Below are 19,232 nucleotides of genomic sequence, written 5' to 3' on the forward strand. Positions count from 1 at the left end.
ATGTGTACAGGTCTGTTGAAGAGGACCATGTAATAAATACAAGCACAGTGCACTGCCCTCCACTGACAAAGCAGCTTCCTTAGTCAAATGGTGCACCTGAAAAGAGAGCAACACCAAGGCCCAATATTTGCAAGGTGGAAAGTGGACACCTGGAGGTCTTGTTTCCTGCTGTTCTACAACTTTTTGTAGAACTGCTGTGAAGCTTTTTGCTTCACAGCAGGCACTGTGGAATAATGACAAGAAACAAATGTCATAATAATAGCTTTAACACATTATCACCCATGGCTAGCATTCAGGGTAGGCTAAATTGCAAAGCAAATACAGAAAATAAACAATGTGTAGTTATATGTAAGTTGGAAAGTTATGTGAGTTTCTTATTATGATTGACTTCTCTTTCTCAGGTTGTAAACCTGGGTTTATTGTTCCAAGGGATAAATGGAGGTATACATGATAAATATTAGCCAGTCAGATATAATGTAACTGTTTTCAGTGAATTCGGAACTTAACAAGCCCATGCTGCTGAATATATGCATTTCTTTATTATATTTATATTCTGCTTCCAAAAACAATGATCTCAAAGCAACAATAGCACAATAAATAATAATTAAAATATATTAAAATGACATTGATATTAAATTTAATTGATATATTAAAATGACATTGAAATCAGATACTTGCTCCCTCTAAGATAGTAACCTTGCTAATTGGGCAAGAAGCACTTTCTAAGGCAGGGATGTCAAACTCATTTCATACAGAGAGCCAAAGTTAGCATACATGATGCCTGCTGAAACCCGGAAGTGTCATAATTAACCAGAAAGTGACATAGTTAAGCAGATGATGACCAGGAAATAAACACTTTGTTCTCACATACTCATTAGCCGCAAATGACAGAAGGACAAATGTGCAAATCTTGTTCATATTTTCAAGATGGGATAGAGCCCAATTATAATAGGAAGCAGATAAATTGTTTCTGGGGGCCCACATTTGGCCCACAGGCCTTATGTTTACACCCTTGTTCTAAGGGGTGGCTCTCTTATATGTAGCAGGGGGAAGAGCAACTGCCTCTGTTTCTCTCAGTATTTTGCTATGTAAACTGCTTTAAGAACTGTTGTTGAAAAGTAGTATATAAATATTCTCGATAATATTTTCTACACATTTTCTGTGGCTCTCCACAGGGCTTTCCCTGCCTTATTTTGAATCTGGAACCAACTCAACATAAATCAGGTGTTTTTGTCTCCATGCCCAGATGGGTTATTATAAAATATTCAATAAATACAACTTTATAATCTAAAGGAAACCTAAAAATAGCTTTTTTCCAGCTTGCCTGCTCCAGAGTGTCCACATTTCCACTAGTATGCAAGTGGGCTTTGGATGCTCAGGTGGGTTTAAAAAAAAAAGATATGGGACACTTTTTTCAAGGACGGTCTAGCAGTCCACTTCACAAGTTTATACAGAAGGAAATCCCATCTCGTGCAAGTAAGCATATATAGGATTACAGCCTTCAATTGACTGTCTCTCTGGCAAGCTGTTACCAGATCAAATTAACTACAACTAGGACACATGGGGAGCATCATATAGCCCTTAAAGACAGCTGCACAGTTTGTAGAGATGGAAAAAGGTTTAAAGCTACCACACCATTTACTGAAGAAATTTCTTGGTTTTGCATTTCATTGTTTTAATTGTCCTCACCCTAGCCATTCAGGGTCCACGAGCTTGTATTTCTTGAGCAGAATCCCCCACTGCCACCAACCGGCAACCTGGGGGATGGGGCCATGGTCCAGTGGTAGAGAACATGGTGTGCATACAGAATATCCAGTGTTCAATTTCTGGCATCTCCAGGCAGGGCGGGGAGACACCACTGTCTGACACTAGATGCTGACAGTTCACTGCAGACAATATTGAGCTGGATGGATTAATGGTCTGACTCTGTGAAAAGAGACGGCATATGTTTTGAATTGGAGGGGATTTAAAAAAAACTGTGTGTCATTAAGCCATGAGAGTCTGTTGCTTCAAAGACAAAAAGTAAACATTTCCATTGAAATTGTTCTCTAGGAACACCTAGAGAAAATCTTTGTATCCTGGTCTTTATACCATAACACCATGCTCAAAAACATTTGCCATTGAGTATACATTAATGTCTCTTTCCAGATGACCTCTCTGGCTGTTTGATTGTACTGCTAAGAAAAGCCTTTTTTAGGCAGCACTTTGTCCCAAAGCATTTTCCACAAAAGAGAGTCCAGGATGCTGCAAGGTTGCAGATTTTGAGCTTCTAAGTAGGCAAGATGCACCCTTAAGTACAAACCAGGAAAACATTGCGTGTGCTCTTTCCAATACAACGCAATGGAAAATTGGCAATATTTATCTCCTCACATCCTTTTCAAATCCTCCCTTTCCCTGTAGATAAGAGCTATCCAGTGTTCAAATAAACATCAGTTTCACTTTTTCCTCCTGAAAGGGTAATGTTTACTTTGTGGACAACGAACAGCAAACCTGCTGTTCTTTATCTCAAGTTTTAAATGCTGTATGAAATGAAAAGATTTTCTGGTAAGCTTTAAAGATGTATGCATAGCAAATAAAGTGCATTTTAACAAGGGGAACAAGCTAATTAATTGATTCTTCAGTGCAATTTGTCAACAAAAAGGTTTCACCACTGATTAAAATTTTGGCTCTGCCCTGATTCATTGATGAGACTGGCCATGGGCAGGAACTCTGGGTTGTGGGAATCTTAAGGGGCTTATCACAGCAACATCAATAAAAATTTACCACTACCCCGCTGCCACAGATGTGAAGAAAAAGTAACTGGGGGTGGTGGAATATTGGATCCTTTGGATACAACAAGTGAAATCAGTTTTCTTTCTTTCTCCCTCTCACTGCACCTCCTGTGTCCCTCCCATACCACATCTGAGGATTGGGCCACCCTACAGAATGGTGGTGGTTTGATAAGGTGCAGGGGGGCTGTAGTTAAGATGAATTTGTGGACATTGGGGACCCTCTCACTTCTAGAGGCAAAAGGGCATTTCTGGTCACACAGGGCACCATTGGATCCAATCGAGTTTTTCCTTTTGTTCTTCTGCCAAAGCTAGTGAGTGCAAAATTCAATTTTAAGAAAAACTGCCCTTCTTCTTCAGGACCCTCAAAAAACACACTCATTTTGGTTTTGCAATGCATTCAAAGGTAACCAATCAATCTTCTTTAAAACTCTATTTAATTCAACTCATTAAGAGGGAGATGGCCTCTAATATACTTCCCTGTTAGTGGCTTTTTGATCTGCCTGTTTGCAAACTGATCCTAAGACATGTTGAGCAGGCACAGAAGATATTATACAAAAACGAAGAAGGCTTCACATTGGGGTAAAAAAAAAAAAAACCTATGGCAGAGCCCCCAAAAAGATTTAGCTTAGCTTAGCAAAGCTGGTAACGAATCATTTTTAACATAAAACATCTTTGCAGAGCTCATGCACTCCAAGTCCCATAGATGTCTTCCTGAGAGAATGATAAAACTGCTACAGGAAGAGGTATCTCCTTTCCTTCTCCCAGCCTTCTGAAGAACAGTCTGTGAGGCTTCAAGTTGAAACAATGGCTGTTCACAGTCATTTTGTATTAAGGTCCACCTTTGGGACACCACCCCAGATCCAGCTCAAGTCCAGCTTAGTCGTGCTCAAGCCCTGATGAAAGAAATGGAACAAATTAAACCCAACCACCTTTAGCCCCGACTTTGATTTCCATGGGATTTAAGCACCACTATCTTTTGCTGGACAGGAGCTGTTCCCTTTTGCTCTTTGGTCATAGATGCCATGATGCAACGCCATCCATGTGCGTTGTTTAACGCACATGATGTTTAACGCCATCCATGTGCTCATCACACTGCCAAGGCAGGCTTCCACCACTGGATCTAACAAATCCTCCACCCAAGCATGAATCGGTTTTAAATGGTATTGGCTAATTGTTCACAAAGTACAAGAGCACCTCTAACATTAGTAGCAGCAGTGGCAGCCATGTAACTGATGCTTCCTTGGTCTGAAGTCTCCATAAGCAAATATAAAGCGGGGATATTTGCTTCAGGGATGGCGAAAGGCATGCAGTGGCAGTCATATGGATGTGCGGAATATCCATGCTATGGATGCTATATGAATGCTGTGACCTTTCCAGGTGGACAAGAGGTTTTTTTTTTCCTTTTCAGTGAATTTCACAAAAAGCCTGGCTGGCAAAAACAGTGACCGCTGCCAGGAAACACCCACAGCTATCCATTCCTCACAGCATTAGTCCTCCCTCTGTGATATCAATACTCACACAGAGCTCAGTCTTTGAGTTTCTGCCTTGCCCACTTTCTCTTGCTGCGCCCCTTGGGTCTTCTCCTCCTTCAAAAGAGAAAAAAAAGTGTGGTCAGACACAAGATCAGACACTAAAGAGAGTTCTGAAGTCTAGAATTGCCAGTAATTCTACTTACCTCCCTAATTTCAGAATTCCTTTCCGAGGCCTAGGGAGAAGACACAGTCACATTAGGATATGGCGTCTGCAAGATTCTTGGAATATTAAGAGCCCTGAAACTATGAGAACAGCCAAGAACACAAACATTCTATACTTGTAAGGATTCTCTTACTACATACACACACAGATTATGTGCTTGAAACATCTTGGAACACCTTCCCCCAAATGTCACCACTGTGTGGTCCTCTATTTTTGAGATTCCAGAAGCCTGACATTCTGCTAACAAGATACCTGTCAAACTAAAGCAGAAAGATCCTGGAAGAGCAATTCTGATCCTACTTTTGCCTGTGACAGCAGCATCACTAGCTACACAAGGGAAAAATTATAATTGTGTTGGTAAGTGGAGTTAGAATAGCAATGGAGCTTATTTTTTATTTTCTTTGGAAACCAGATGAGCTTCCTGTAAAGGTCTCAGGTGTCACAGAGAGACAGCTGAGCTGGAACAGCTGCTACCCCAAAGACCCCTTAGAATGCTACATTGGTCACCATCTATCTCTTGGTTGCCAGTTCAATGAGCATGAAACATGCAGGGCTCTGGTAGGGTTGCATGCATGCTGTGATTCTACCAAAGGACAGAAAAAGTGCAAAATGTGGAACTTAGTGCAGAATTTGGTTTACAGAACACTGCAGCTTTTTATAGCATAAAGTTTCTCACACTTATGGCTGTGAAGATATGCTTGGGATGTAACTGAACAAATACCAGCTGAAATCTTAGTGGTTGGGCATGGGTTTCACTTCAATGCCTGCAAAACTCCTTGCCCCTCCCAAGAACTAGATAACCAGAGCAAAATACAAACACTGAACAATTTTTTAAAAAGGAGAAATTTTACACATTTACTGTATATATACAGGCCTTCAAATCTAGGGGTTTTGTTTGGCACAAAATGATTTCTTTGAGGAGGGGGCAGAGAACATACAGAATTTCAATCTTTTTAAAAGTAAGCACCAGCATGGTAACTACAGACAAACCTGAGAACCAAGGCCACTGTCTCTTTGGGTTCTAAAGTCGGATCACTTAAGGGGTGGCAGACTGACATGATCCAATTTCTGTGGCTCCTCAGCTCTTTGGACTCAACAAATTCTAATTCTTTCTGATGGTTCACAGGCAAGCCAGAGTGAGAAGTGCACTTTGTGCTCTTTGGGCACAGCAGCAAATGGCAGAGACAAACAACTGCTTGATGCTCAGAATGGCTGAGAACTCACATCTGGGGTGGAAACTTCAAATTAATCTCACAGCCCAATCCTATGGGCCTGCTATCCTGTTCCAGTGGCACAGCGTGCTTTACGGTGGTCGCAGAATGCGACCTGCCATTCAGCCCAGCTCAGTCACTGCATAGCTGGATGCAGTACATGCCCTCACTGGATGCAGTACATGCTCTGGTGGCACGGCTGCATTCGTGGGGGGTGGGGTTTAGATAGCATTGGGCTTCTCTTTATATTAATTCTGGTGTGCAACCTGTCCTACTTCAGGTCTAAAGTTCAGAAGAACCACAATGTTCACTCTAGCAGTGTTACTCCCAGTGTTATTCCCAGGCCTTTTTTGGGGGGCCAACAAAGCAGTGAAACAGAGTTCAGGCAGGAACATCAAAGCCAAAGAAAGGTCTTTTTCCTGCCATCCCTCCCATGCCTTATTTGCCTGTAAGAAACTGAGCCAGCAGGCAAAGCAATTGATGGATTTTTTTTCATATGGTTAACATTATAAGGACATAAGAAGAGCCCTGCTGGATCATGCCAAAGGCCCATCTAATCCAGCATCCTGTTTCCCACAGTGGTCTGCCAGCTGCCTCTGGGAAGCCCACAAACAGGAGAGAAGGCAGACTTCTCTCCTATCCTTGTTCCCCTGCTATTCAAAGGTAGACTGAACCTGGAGGCATGTCCTTCTGTAACTGCCTTTTTTCCAAGCTAAAAAGCCCCAAACATTGTAGCCTCTCCTTGTACCAAAGGTACTAATTTGGGTTGCCCTCTTTTGCACCTTTTCTAGCTCTACAATATCCTTTCTGAGGTGTAGCAACTAGAACTGCACACAGTACTGCAAATACTGGCTGCTCTGATAGCTCCCTTAAAAGCAGACACAAAGCAGGGAACAGGGAAAGGCGAGATAAGAACCGATCAATAAAACACACAATTTAAAATAAAAGAGGATTTATCCTCTTTTATTCCTGGGGATGAGAGTGAGGTGTGTGAGCACTTTTCTCTGCTGCCATACATCTTAGCATGGCTCACTAGGACAAAGATGGAGAATCTGGATTCAGGATGCATTCAAGGAATTTCTGAGGTATCACTGCTTGAATGACAGGGTGCTGGAGGAGGGCCAAACCTCTTCTCTTTTGTGCTCATCCTCTGAGCTATAGTTTTTAAAAGGCCAAAAAGGAGGCCATGATTAGGCTAAAGTCAGGGAGAGTCAAAGGTCTGTGGATTTCATAAAGGATACCCTACACTTTCCCTCAGAATTTGAGCTTTGTGAGGGGCTGGATACCTACACCTGCCACACTGGAGAGCCATACCTGCATACACATTCTCTGTGTTCAAGAAAGGTCAGCTCCACATAGGGCGCCTGCTCCTCTGAACTCATCTTCAGGAGCTGAAAAGGAAAAATGCAAATATCTCTGAGCTATTTCATTATACAAAACTGAAAAGAAGAAAAAATAATGAGAGGAAATCAGTAATTAAAGCCCCCCCACCATGGGAACAGGAAATGATAATAAAGGACAAGCCATCTGTAATCCTCTAGCTGTGCTCAACAGGAAGCAACAAAATGGGCAGTCAACTTATAATTAACAGTACAGGAGCCCTGAAGAACCTCCATAGCACTTTGTCTCCCCACACTGGACAAACTCATGCTGCAACGTTAAGTTCAGTTTACAAAATTCAACAGTTATCTAGATTAACCATTTTCAACCACTGTGCCGTGGCACACTGGTGTGTCACGGATGGTCTGCAGGTGTGCCGCGGGAGTTTGGTGGACGATCATTTGTTAGTAGGGCCACTGGGAGATGTGAGCTTCTGGTGTCCGTATGGTGTGCCTTGTCAACTGTCAAAAAACGGCTGGTGTGCATTGACAATTTTAGTGCCTTGTCAGTGTGCCATGAGATGAAAAAGATTGAAAATCACTGATCTAGATTAGCTGTAAAAGGGGTTGAAGCAGTGGTGTCACTAGGGTTTGTGCCACCCGTGCAGGAGGTCAGTGCGTCACCCCATGATGGACCTCATCCTATGCAGTGGGTGGGGCAATGGCCCAGGCGGTGAGTGTGGTACAATACTATTGCCCCACCCTTACTGGTTTTTTGGCTATAACTTTTGACGTAATGCAGATATTTCAATGCGGTCTGTTTCATTGTAGCCTGCATGAAATAACACATTGATTGATATAACATAATAGTATTAATTGAAAATACCAAGATGTAAAAATTTTTGGCCAGTATGGTGTCACCACCACCCCCATGTGCGTCATCCGGTATAGCCTGAACCCTCCTAGCAAAGCCACTAGGTTGAAGAAAGGATAGCCATTCCTGAGAAGAGCTTTAATATGGAAACAACCTTCATGACAACCAGAACAATGTAATACCATCTCCTACCTGCATGGTGATGTTGGCTGTCTGTGTTGGAACACACTGTAGCCTCTCATCTCCGCAGCATCCACTGCAACGGTGCAGGGAGACACAGGAAGGGCTGAACATATGCTCCACCTCTCTGGGGTACTCAGACACAACATCAACCAGTTTTTCTATGGGTTGGCAGGAGCTGCGATTCCAAACATCGTGGAAGGATACAACTAAAAGATACCAAAACACACACAACAAGAAAACTCTATTAGGCTCTCTGAGTATATTATGAAGTTTTAGGGTGAAGCTGCCTCTGACCAAAGGGGCCAAATCCGGCTTACTTCATTATATAAAGATCAGAACATGGTCTGCCGTATAGCCTAACAGTTAAACTCTACCACTTATTTTTATTCTGGTTTCATTAGTCACTTTGGGGTTCTGTTCTCATAATCAGAGCAATGGGTTGGAATCATTACTCTGCACATCCTCAAGACTGGAAATGCAGCTTCCAGAACTTTTAGTACATTTATAGCTCATTCCTATCATTGGGCTGCTCTGCCCATATTGTGAGCGCTGCTGCAAAAGGAGGCAGCACTCCAACTCTGCTGCTGGACCCCGCGGTGCCCACCGGACCAGGTAAGAGAGTGAACAAAATGGGGAGCAAAATGGGGTGGGAGGGAGGAATGGGGCAGGGAGGTAGCAGGAGGGGATAGGTTCAGCAGCAATGGCACATACCAGATCTTATCCCCTCTTTTTCAAGCCTCCCCACGCTTTTCCTTTCCTTGGAATTGTGCCAGTAATAGAGCTGGTGCAGGTCCAAGGAGACCCACTGTGGAGTGGGAGGCTTACACGGAGTAAGGGAAAATAATCTAAAGCCCCCTTATTTCTTCCACCACTGGATACAGAGTGTGACCTTTTGGCATGGCTGCTTTGGTGGGGGGGAGGGGGAAGAAGAGGATTGGGCTTTCGGGCTCAAAACATACACAGTACATCCTGCGTGACCAAACTGTCTTCAAACGAAACCAAATTCAAACATTGAGTGAAGCGGTTTTCCTGACAAGTGCCAAATGATCATACCAGAAGCAACTTCTAAAGTTAATGGCTTTTCAGGAAACGGCTCAGTTTCTCAGTAGTTTCATCTCCTCTGGCCAAGACAGTGGCATTTCTAGAGCTACAACATAATCTCTCTAAGTGAACTGTGTCTCCAGTTTAAGTAGATTATAGAACACAATAAATCTTGCGTGCTTAGCAAAAGCTTGCAGCATCCTGTGCCTTTTTAACAAGAAGGGCTAAAATATGTCTGGCTTCAGGTCAGCCTGAAGACTACTTTAATGGTAAATATACTGTAATATGAATATATGGCAAAGGGATATAAACAATTCATGCTCTTACACCATATATAATGTATCTCAATGGTTCCCAAACTGTGGGTCAGGATCCATCGGTGGGTCGCAACCTGATTTTTGGTGGGTTGCCAAAAGGTGATGGAAAGATCAGATAACTAATTGCCTTAAGCCCTGTTGATGTTGTTCAGTTGTTAAGACATACCCGACTGACTGACCCCATGGACCACAGCACACCAGGCCCCCCTCCGTCTACCACGGACTTCTGGAGTTTGTCCAAATTCATGTTCATTGCCTCCGTGACACTATCTAACCATCTCATCCTCTGCTGTCCCCTTCTCCTTTTGCCTCCAATTTTTCCCAGCATCAGGGTCTTTTCTAAAGAGTTCTCCCTTCTCATGAGATGACCAAAGTATTTAAGCTTCAACTTCACCATCTGCCTTCCAATGAACTGTCACAGTTGATTTCCTGTAGAATTGACTGATTTGATCTCCTTGCAGTCCAAGGGACTCTCAAAAGTCTTCTCCAACACCATAATTCAAAAGCGACTATTCTTCAGCACTCAGCCCTCCTTATGGTCCAGCTCTCACAGCCATACATTACAACTAGGACAACCATAGCTTTGACTGTACGGACCCTTTGTCGACAGGGTGAGGCTATTCAAAATCAGATACTGTAGCTGCTAATTACCCTGCAAAGTGCTCAGCTCCTGGAGTTTGCAAGCATGTGCAAATACAGGAGATACATGTCTGAGGGTCTTTGGTTATTATTATTATTTATAAAATAAAATATTACTTCTTTATAGATCTCCTTTTTTTAAAGTCAGGTAAACCTAGGTGGATCCTAATAGAGTGTAATTTTAGAAAGTGGGTTCCGGTGCTAAAAAGTTTGGGAACCATTGATGTAGCTCATTGTGTTAAAAGTTTAATAATACGATTGTCTTGAGAACTGGATTTGTAATGGATCTGCAGTTTCTCTTTTTTATTTTGGTTACTTAAGGAGGAGGGATGATGGTGAGTGATCTCTGTGGCTGGCCCACTAATGGGACCCAGTGGGTCCCAAGGACTAAGGACCACTTTTGTGGGAGACCTTCACTCCATCTTCAGGGCAGCTACTGCCATCCCCTTGCTTGTTCATATGCCTCTTCCTCCTCCTCGCCTAAAGCAGGTCACCCCCACTCCTGCAGTTTGAAAGCAGCAACAAGGCAAAGACATGAAGGGGGAGAAAGCCAGGGGGAGCTCTGGGTTGGGATGCACCTTCTGCATCCAAGATTTTTTTTTTTTAAAATGGGGGGTGGGAAAGCACAGCAGCAGTACCTCCAGCCTGGTTCCCATTTGGCCAAGTGATTTTGCCTCTTAGGGCCAAATCCTATCCAACTTTCCAGCACTGGTGCAGCTGTGCCAATGGGGCATATGCTGCATCCTGTGGTAGGGGAGCAAACACAGAGGCCTCCTCCAGGTAAGGGAGTGTTTGCTTCCTTTCCTCGGGGCTGCATTGATGCAGCACCAGCACTGGAAAGTTGGGTAGGATTGGGCCCTTAATCATTAACGGAGAGGAGTCATGACCTAGTTTTTCATATTTATAAATAAATAAATAAACTTCACAGAATAGAAATGCCCCCCCATCAATGCAGCAGTGCCAAAATAGTGACCGCTGCATCCTATGGGGGGGGGGAGTGCAGTTGTAGGGGTCTCTTTAAGGTAATGTTCCCTTACCCAGAAGTAAGCCTTTGTGGTGTGGAGGGGTCTACTTAGACATGTGACAGCTATTTTGCTATCCTCTTGCCCTCCCACAACCCTCTGCCACCTCCATCTTACCTCCTCCAACAAGCAGGAGAACCAACTACCGGCCTTCCCATTGGTGCTCCCACCAACACACTGTAGCACACATCCTCTATGAAAGAAAGGCCTAACTTGGTTAGGATTGTTCCAGAAAACCAGCACCTGTCAGTGTTAATTACATGTTAAGAGCCCAGTCTTAAATTTACTGGCCACTGTCAGATTGGGGCTTCTGCTGGTGCTGACTGCCATGAAGCAGTCAGTGCCAGTCATAAAAGGCACCCTGCTTCATGGCAGTCAGCACCAGCAGAAGCCCCAGCCTGACAGTGGCCAGTAAATTTAAGACTGGGCTCTTAACATGTAATTAACACTGACAGGTGCTGGTTTTCCGGCACAATCCTAACCAAGTCTACTCAGAAGTAAGTCCTATTTTGTTCAATGGGGCTTACTCTCAGGAAAGTGTGGTTAGGATTGCAGCCTTCCTTAGTCAACAGCAATCACAGAAGGGCCTGATCCAATGGAAGCATCCCTACTTCAGCAAAGTGCAAACCTAGATCAGGACCAAGGAAAAGAGCTAAAACTCCCTTTCCCCCAGATCATATCCTCTATGAAAGAAAGAGAAATCTGCAGAGCCTCCAACTCTTTCCATTTCACATGTCCTTGTGAAGACACTTTTGCTTGTTACGAGGGGAACAATTTTCACACTCACCTCCCACTTCAGCAGTTCTGTTTCCAGCAAACTTGTCTTGCCTCTAGGAAGAGAAAAGGGGGGAAAAAGGTAATTTTCCCAAAGCGGTTTGGTAAGGGGAAAGACATACCGAAATCCCCAATAATCTGACTACTGAATTCACTGCCATTTTTTATAAGGCACAGAAGTTAATAGGACCATTCCCATATGCATATACTCAAACTTCTTAAAAGGCCATAATTGATTTTCTTAAATATGATATTTTAAATGAGATTAGAGGTCTTCAGCCTCTAATTCGGGTACAGCTGCAAGCTCCCAACCAGGGTTTACCAGAGCTCAAAATATTTATTTATTCATTCTGTTACCAAATGTATGTATAGCATTTAAACAATCAATCAATCAATTAATTATTCCTTATTTATTACTGAAATAGCTTTATCAGTGTGCACAACACTTTACAGAATAACAAGAAGGCAGGTCTCTGCTCTGAGGAGCTTACATTCTAAAAGTCAATATATCAGAGGCAACAGAGGAAGGGGAAGAAGAAGGAGGGTCTAGTAAACAGGGAAAGAATAGGTGTTTTGTTCAGGTGCATGAACTTGGGCTTCATGTCAGTAGGGTGCAAGGACTAGTTATACCATGGGAACACACATTCTGGAGACATAATGTGCATTCCGGCTGTTGCAACTGACACACCAGACAGCATGGGTCACCATACCAGTGGACACTGGACACCCATTGCCCAAGGTAAGACAGTGCAGGGGGTGGGATGGAGGCAGAGAGGGGCTGTCATGGGGAGAAGGTTGGTGGAACAGTGATTCAAAGGGGGCAGGATCAGGTCCAGGAAGTGGGCGGGTTCAGCAGCATCAGTGTCTGCCAAATCCTAATCCCCTTCCCAGACCTGATCCATCTTTGTAGGTTAATGTGGACTCGCACCAACAATATCTCTGGCACAGGTCCAAGTTGACCCACTGGTCTGTCAGAGGCTTGCCCGGGGAAGGGGCTAAATATTTCCTTTCACCAAGGAGGCCTCTACAGGCCAAAACTCCCTAACGGGATATAGTGGACACCACATTGGCGCTGCTGCATCACCATGCAGGGAGTTAGGATTGGACTGTTAAATAATAGAGTTTTCAAGTAAGAAGATATGACTTCCAGGCAAGCTTCAGCTTCAGCACCTCTCATTTCAGAAAGTAAACAATTTCTTGCTATGGTTAATTTGGCAATGATGTAATGTCTCCTTGCAAGCCTCTTGGAATACTTTATGTTTTACTGGAATATAGTTTTACAGTATGAATTACAGATAAAAAGTGCAATTTTGTTCTTGGCCACCAGGTGTTACTCCAGTGCACAACCGTCTTGAGTCTGCAAATATTGTGCAAGGAACTATGAGACCAGTAGATTATAGAACAGAGGGAAAGAGAGATGGAAAGAACAGGTCAAATGTGGATGCCCCAAATGGAAGAGGCCTCTGTGCTATTCACAATCAGCAACACTTAGGTTAGTTTCTTTTTTCCTAAAATAAATTAAACATGTAAAAACTAATTTCATTAAAAATCACAATAGAAATAATGTTTGCCCTGGTGATCCTCGGGTAAGATAGTTGGTAAAACAGAAGGAAGGTAACAGGAAATAGTTTATTGAATCAGTTCAGTGAAGTGGCTAAGCTACAAATCAGGAAGTTCCTAGTTTGAATACCACTAGATAACTTTAGGTAAGCCACTCGCTCACAGTCCAGGCAGCTGCAATATGGGACTAATCATACTTGCTTACCTTATACTAGGGTTGTCGCAAGAATTACAACAAGATAATACATTTGAACTACTCGGCATGCTCAGAAAGCACTACACAAAAGCTAAGTATTAGTATCACTTGTAGATTCTCCTCTTCCCACTTCCTGGCATGGGAAAGGAAAATGGGATGAAGTGGAAGAGAGAGGAGGGGGAGGAGAGGAGAGTGGTGGGCTACAGCGTTGGAGAGTGATAGTTGGTAGATCACCAAGGGGGGCAGCATTGGACTGCCTCAGGCACCAGTGGGTCTTGTGATTGGCCCTGTTTTTGCTGATTTGACTATGGTTGTTAGTATAATTTTGTACAAAGGAAATTTTAAATTGATCTGTACTGAAAAATGGTCAGAGAAGATGATCCAGACATTACAACAGAAGGAAAGGGATAAATGGGAAACAGGACCAGCTTAACAGATATGGAAGCCCTATATTTAACCATGTTTTGAAACCCCACATACCTTCTACATGGACGAAAGGTCACTACAGGTCCCTAGCAATACTGACCACGTGATGGTTACTCCTTACTTTGGAGAGATATTAGCACTGAATACTGTTGCATACTTCTTTACAGAGCCACTATGCTTCCATCATGTGATAGAAGAGACAAAGACACCACATTTCAGAGTTATGAGGAATCTGCAATATACACATTCTTTTAAAAGGTACACTTATAGTGCTAAAAAAGATTGAAAAAAATTCTTACTTCATTTTAAGGGCATATATACAAAATGAGAGCCTTGATGCATCAGACCAAAGATCCACCTAGGCCAGCATTCTGCCTTCCACAGTGGTCAAGCAGATGCCTCAGGAAGTGGACAAACAGATCCTGAATAATCTTCTCCAGCTGTTGCTTCTCATGTTATCCTATTCCCTTTGAAAATCTATGCAGTGTACATTGTCAATGTACTTATCACTTTGAAACAAGTTAGTAGATGCCAAGAAAAGGCATCACTATTAACCTACTGTATAACCAACAGAGCAACTCCAATGGTATCATTGCTAAAGCCCTGTTTGGAGTATAGGGGTCATCCTCTAAGGACAATGAATGTAGATATGGGGGCGATGAGAGGGCAACAGCAGCATAGCCTACTGTCTGAAGACAAATTGAGAAAGCAACTTCCTATGTGACCAGCTGGGCAATAGAGTTGCACAACCTGGAGTGTAAATAATGATTACAATGTATTTGGGAAGGGCATCCTTCCCAGAGAATGGCAGAAACCTACAGCAATGGTTCCCAAACTTTTTAGCACCAGGACCCACTTTTTAAATGATACTGTATTGGAACCCACCTAGGTTTACCCGACTTTTAAAAAAATGGGGACTAAAAAGAAATGTTGCATGTATGTATGTATTTATTCACAAATAATAATAATCAGAAAAAGACCCTCAAACATTTGTATCCCTTTATTTACACGTTTGCATACTGCAAGAGCTCAGCTCCTTGCAGAGCAGTTAGCAGCGACCTGATTTTTGAATAGCTTCAAAACTTGAGGCAATTAGTTATCTGATCTTTTCATCACTCTTACAGGACACACCAGTCTTGAGAATCACTGACCTATAGTTTTATGGCAGGTCACTGTGAAGACTGGTGGTGGACCAGTTCAAGCCAATGGGCCACCAATCTGGGCTTCCGAGACTGGAAGGGTAGAAATGATACACCTGGCCTCCAGAACCACTACCTCACTTGCGAAGAACTTTTTTATAAAGTAATGAATTCTTCACCAGGATTTGTTTTCTGAAGAAAACTCCTACTCTTGGCAACAATCCAGCACAAGCAAGACGCTTCCCTCTGCTTATACCAAGAAAAGTACATTGCTTGGTGCTAGTGAGATGGGGGGGGGGACTCTACCTGCATTCCATTCCAATTAACAGCTTCGGAAAACTCTTAAGGTGCTTTCAGCTGGGGAGCTCTTGACCTCAATAAATCTGTTGGCAAGGCTCTTCTTTCTAGTCTTATTAAAAGTTTATCCTGGTGCAGTAATGTGGCAGGCACAAGAACTAAACTTAAAGGGACAAGAAAGGTACTTTTCTCACACTTCAAGATACTTAAAGAGAGTTGAGTAAGATACTTTTATGGGGAGGAAAAATTTGATCCTGTGGCTCGTACTCGAGCGTTCACACATTGAGGCAAAAATGAGAATTGGATTTCTGCGCATGTAGTGGTACATGTGAACCTTCCATGTGATCAGGGAATTCCAGGTTAGAGGGATGATCTGTTTACAAATATAATGCTGAATGTGTTTTGAAACTTGATTCTCACCTTTGCCTCAATGTGTGAAGATCAGAGCAGGGCTAGTCAGCATGGAAGAGGTTGTGCAGTTCTGCTGCACTTCTACAAGTGGCACACAGGGCAATCCTGAGAAGGCAGCAGGTCACACTTTTACCATCTGTCACACTTTTACTCACTTTTACACACATTTACCAGGTCACACTTTTACTCATCTTTACTGACCAGGATTTCAAATTCAAATTCATAAGGAAGTGTGGAAACTACAATCCTGGCTACATGTAGCGCAAGGCAATTGAAGAGTGTTAAGCAGTCATGAATCCACATCCACTGCTTTTGAGCAGGAGCTCTTGGACACCTTCCTTTTTATTTGTCCCCACACTTACATAATCGACCAAGCTAATAAATCATTCCTGAATTGAACTGTCTTCCAAGAATTCGCCCCCCACTTCTCCTTTGCCAGGTCTTCACAAAAGCGAACTCTGCTTCTTCCCACCCCACCAAGTCAGGCTTCTTTTCCATTCACAAGGCTCTGTCACTTCACCAGGAAAATAAAAGCAGTGCCTCTGAGCACGTGCAGAGTGCCTTTCTGGCACTAGTAATTACACCCACCAGTAATTACTCCAGATCAGGAAATACTTCTACTCTGGTTTCACTCTAAACTTCAAACTAAGGACTGGATGCCATGAGGGCAGGAGGCCGGACAGCAGGGCTTTGCATTCCTGCCAGAATCCTGCAACCTCTTTGCAGGATCGGGACTAGCCCAGCGGATGGTGGAGGATGGATGATCACCCAGAGGATGGTGATCCCCGCCCTCGGTTCTCCTCTGCCTGCGAAATAGGACAACCACACGCCTCTCTCTCCAGTGGCTCCTCTCGAGGAGTGAGGGGCGACCCCACGCCTCCCACCACGCCCAGAGGCTTGGCACCGAGAGCAGCTGGCCATCCATCCCTCCCGCCCGCCCGCCCTCCAGGGCATCCCGCCGGTGCCAGCCTGCCAGGGAGCACCTGGGAAGTGCCCTCACCTGAGCGCACGCCGCCTGGAGGGCGAGAGCCACAAGGAGGCGGCCGAGGAGCTGCATCGCGGCGCAGGGCAGTCCCCTCTCCCTCGGAGACCGAGTCCCCCTTCCGACAGGGGGGACGAGACGGCGGCACAGCTTCCGAGCTGGGCGGGGACAGGCCGGGGCGTCGCGGTTCCTGGGTCCCTGCTGGGCCACGTGCTTCCGAAGGCAGCCCGGAGGGTCCCCGAGGGGGAGGCAGGCGGGAGTCCCGGGCGCCCAGCGAGCCGGAGGGAGCGCTCCGTCCCTGCTCCAGCGCAGGCTGCTCTGAGCCTGGGAGAGCCTCTCGGCGGCGGCACCTCCCGCTGCCCCCGGGCCACGTGAAGGCGGCCGGCCTGCCAGCTCCTCCCCGCCCCCTCGGACGCCCGCCCTCTGCCTGCATCCCCTGGGCACCCGGGAGGGCCCTCCAGGGCGGCGGGGGGAGGCGCCGCTGGGCGAGCAGTTGGAGGGCTCCGGCGTGGCTGGGGGCCGGGGCCACCTCCGACCCCCCGCCCTTCCTGACCTCCAGGCCTGCCTGGCTGCCCCGGCGCAGACCTTTGGACCGAGCCTCCTCCTCCCTCCTCCCTGCCTGGGGTGTGTGTGCTGTACAGGCAAATGTCCAGTGGCCACAAGAGCAACCTCTGTGCTCCAGTGCTCAGCCTCCCCCCACCCCATGCTTCACTCTCCCCATGCTGTGAAAAGCATGCGTGTGCACCAGCCACCCCCCACCCCCGTGGGCACATTAAAGGCCTCCTTCCCACTGCCATCTGCAGCACCAGCTCCAATGACAGCTCCCCTGTCCACTGCCAAGCTCCCAGTGGTGGACCAAAGGAAGGTTCGTGGCCACTTCTCTCACTTGCTCCTTGTAAGCTTCCCCAGGACCCTTCCTGCCTCAGGGGTTGCCTAGGAAGGAATAGAACCCCCCCCCCCCAGCCTGTGCTCCCTCAGTCCCCTTGCTGTAGGGCTCTGGTTCCCAACCTGTGGTCTGTGGACCACAGGTCCTCTGTGAGACCCTCTGTGAGACCCTGAGAAGTGGCCTGCAAGGTCTCAGAAAAAGAATCCCCTTCAATCACTTCCAGTATCTTGTCAAGTGAGCTCCATGCACTACCTGAGAGGGTGGAAAACAGACCACCCACAGTTCTCTACCCTCTCTTATGGTCCATGGGGATCACTCACTTGGGGGACACTTCTCCATGGACAGGGTGAAGAATGGACTGCTTGCAGCCAGCAACAATAGCAGCACATCTTCTCTGTAGAGAATAAATCAATCTTCTCTAAATATTACAGATTTAATTGTATGTTTTTGTGCTGGAGGTAGGGGGGTTGCATGTGGTCCATTTGCCTCAGTAGTCCATGGGCTTCTACAGTTTGGGAACCACTGCTGTAGAGTCACCCCAGCACATGCAGATTTCAACGACAATTCTGTCCACACCTGAGAGTAAGCCCCATTGACTATGATGAGACTCAGTGGCATAGCTAAGGGGGTGCTGGGGGTAGCAGTCGCACCGGGCAACAAGCTTTAGGGTAGCAACAAGCTTGACACTAGTGGCCAAAATTGTGAAAATCTTGGTATGTACAAATAATACCATCATGTTATATATCATTGGAAAGGTAATTCAATTCAGAATGCAATGAAACAAACTACATTAGACTATCTGTATTCTATCAAAAGGCATCTATCTCCGGACCAGATCAGACGGAAAGCTCTTCAACCTCTCCAGACTGAGAGCAAAGTCCAAAGTCCAGCTGAAATGTCTGCGTGACTTCCTCTTTGCCAACGATGCAGCTGTCACTACCCACTCTGCCAAAGATCTCCAGCAGCTCATGAATCGTTTTAGCAAGGCCTGCCAAGGTTTTGGACTGACGATCAGCCTGAAGAAAACACAGGTCATGGTTCAGGATGTGGACTCACCTCCCTGCATTACAATCTCTGCGCATGAACTGGATGTTGTCCATGACTTTGTGTACCTTGTCTCAACAATCTCCGACACTCTTTCTCTCGATACCGAGCTAAACAAACGCATCGGTAAAGCAGCTACCACGTTTTCCAGACTCACAAAGAGAGTCTGGTCCAACAAGAAGCTGACGGAACATACCAAGATTCAGGTCTACAGAGCTTCCGTCCTGAGTACACTTCTGTACTGCAGCGAGTCATGGACTCTTCGCTCACAACAGGAGAGGAAACTGAATGCTTTCCACATGCACTGCCTCCGACACATTCTCGGCATCACCTGGCAGGACAAAGTTCCAAACAACACAGTCCTGGAACGTGCTGGAATTCCTAGCATGTATGCACTGCTGAAACAGAGACGCCTGCGTTGGCTCAGACATGTCGTGAGAATGGA

The 19,232-nt window shown here is 45.2% G+C and overlaps 1 protein-coding gene across 2 annotated transcripts; it reads right to left on the reverse strand.

The window, feature by feature from the left end:
• Window positions 1-536: 536 nt before the first annotated feature.
• Window positions 537-17,168, reverse strand: PGF (placental growth factor). 2 transcript variants are annotated; one of them, XM_066627305.1, is made up of 7 exons: window positions 16,876-17,168; window positions 11,860-11,902; window positions 8,063-8,259; window positions 6,992-7,068; window positions 4,447-4,476; window positions 4,290-4,357; window positions 537-1,926 (listed from the first exon to the last, which is right to left on the reverse strand). In XM_066627305.1, exons 1-6 carry the CDS (start codon window positions 16,930-16,932, stop codon window positions 4,297-4,299), a joined length of 465 nt encoding a protein of 154 aa, XP_066483402.1. In that variant the 5' UTR covers window positions 16,933-17,168; the 3' UTR covers window positions 537-1,926; window positions 4,290-4,296. The 2 variants fall into 2 exon arrangements, with proteins under 2 accessions (XP_066483402.1, XP_066483392.1); XM_066627295.1 differs by having other exon boundaries at window positions 537-3,664.
• Between the last annotated feature and the right edge of the window lie 2,064 nt (window positions 17,169-19,232).

This window comes from Tiliqua scincoides, chromosome 1 (genome assembly GCF_035046505.1).
Source record: "Tiliqua scincoides isolate rTilSci1 chromosome 1, rTilSci1.hap2, whole genome shotgun sequence".
NCBI classification, from domain to species: domain Eukaryota; kingdom Metazoa; phylum Chordata; class Lepidosauria; order Squamata; family Scincidae; genus Tiliqua; species Tiliqua scincoides.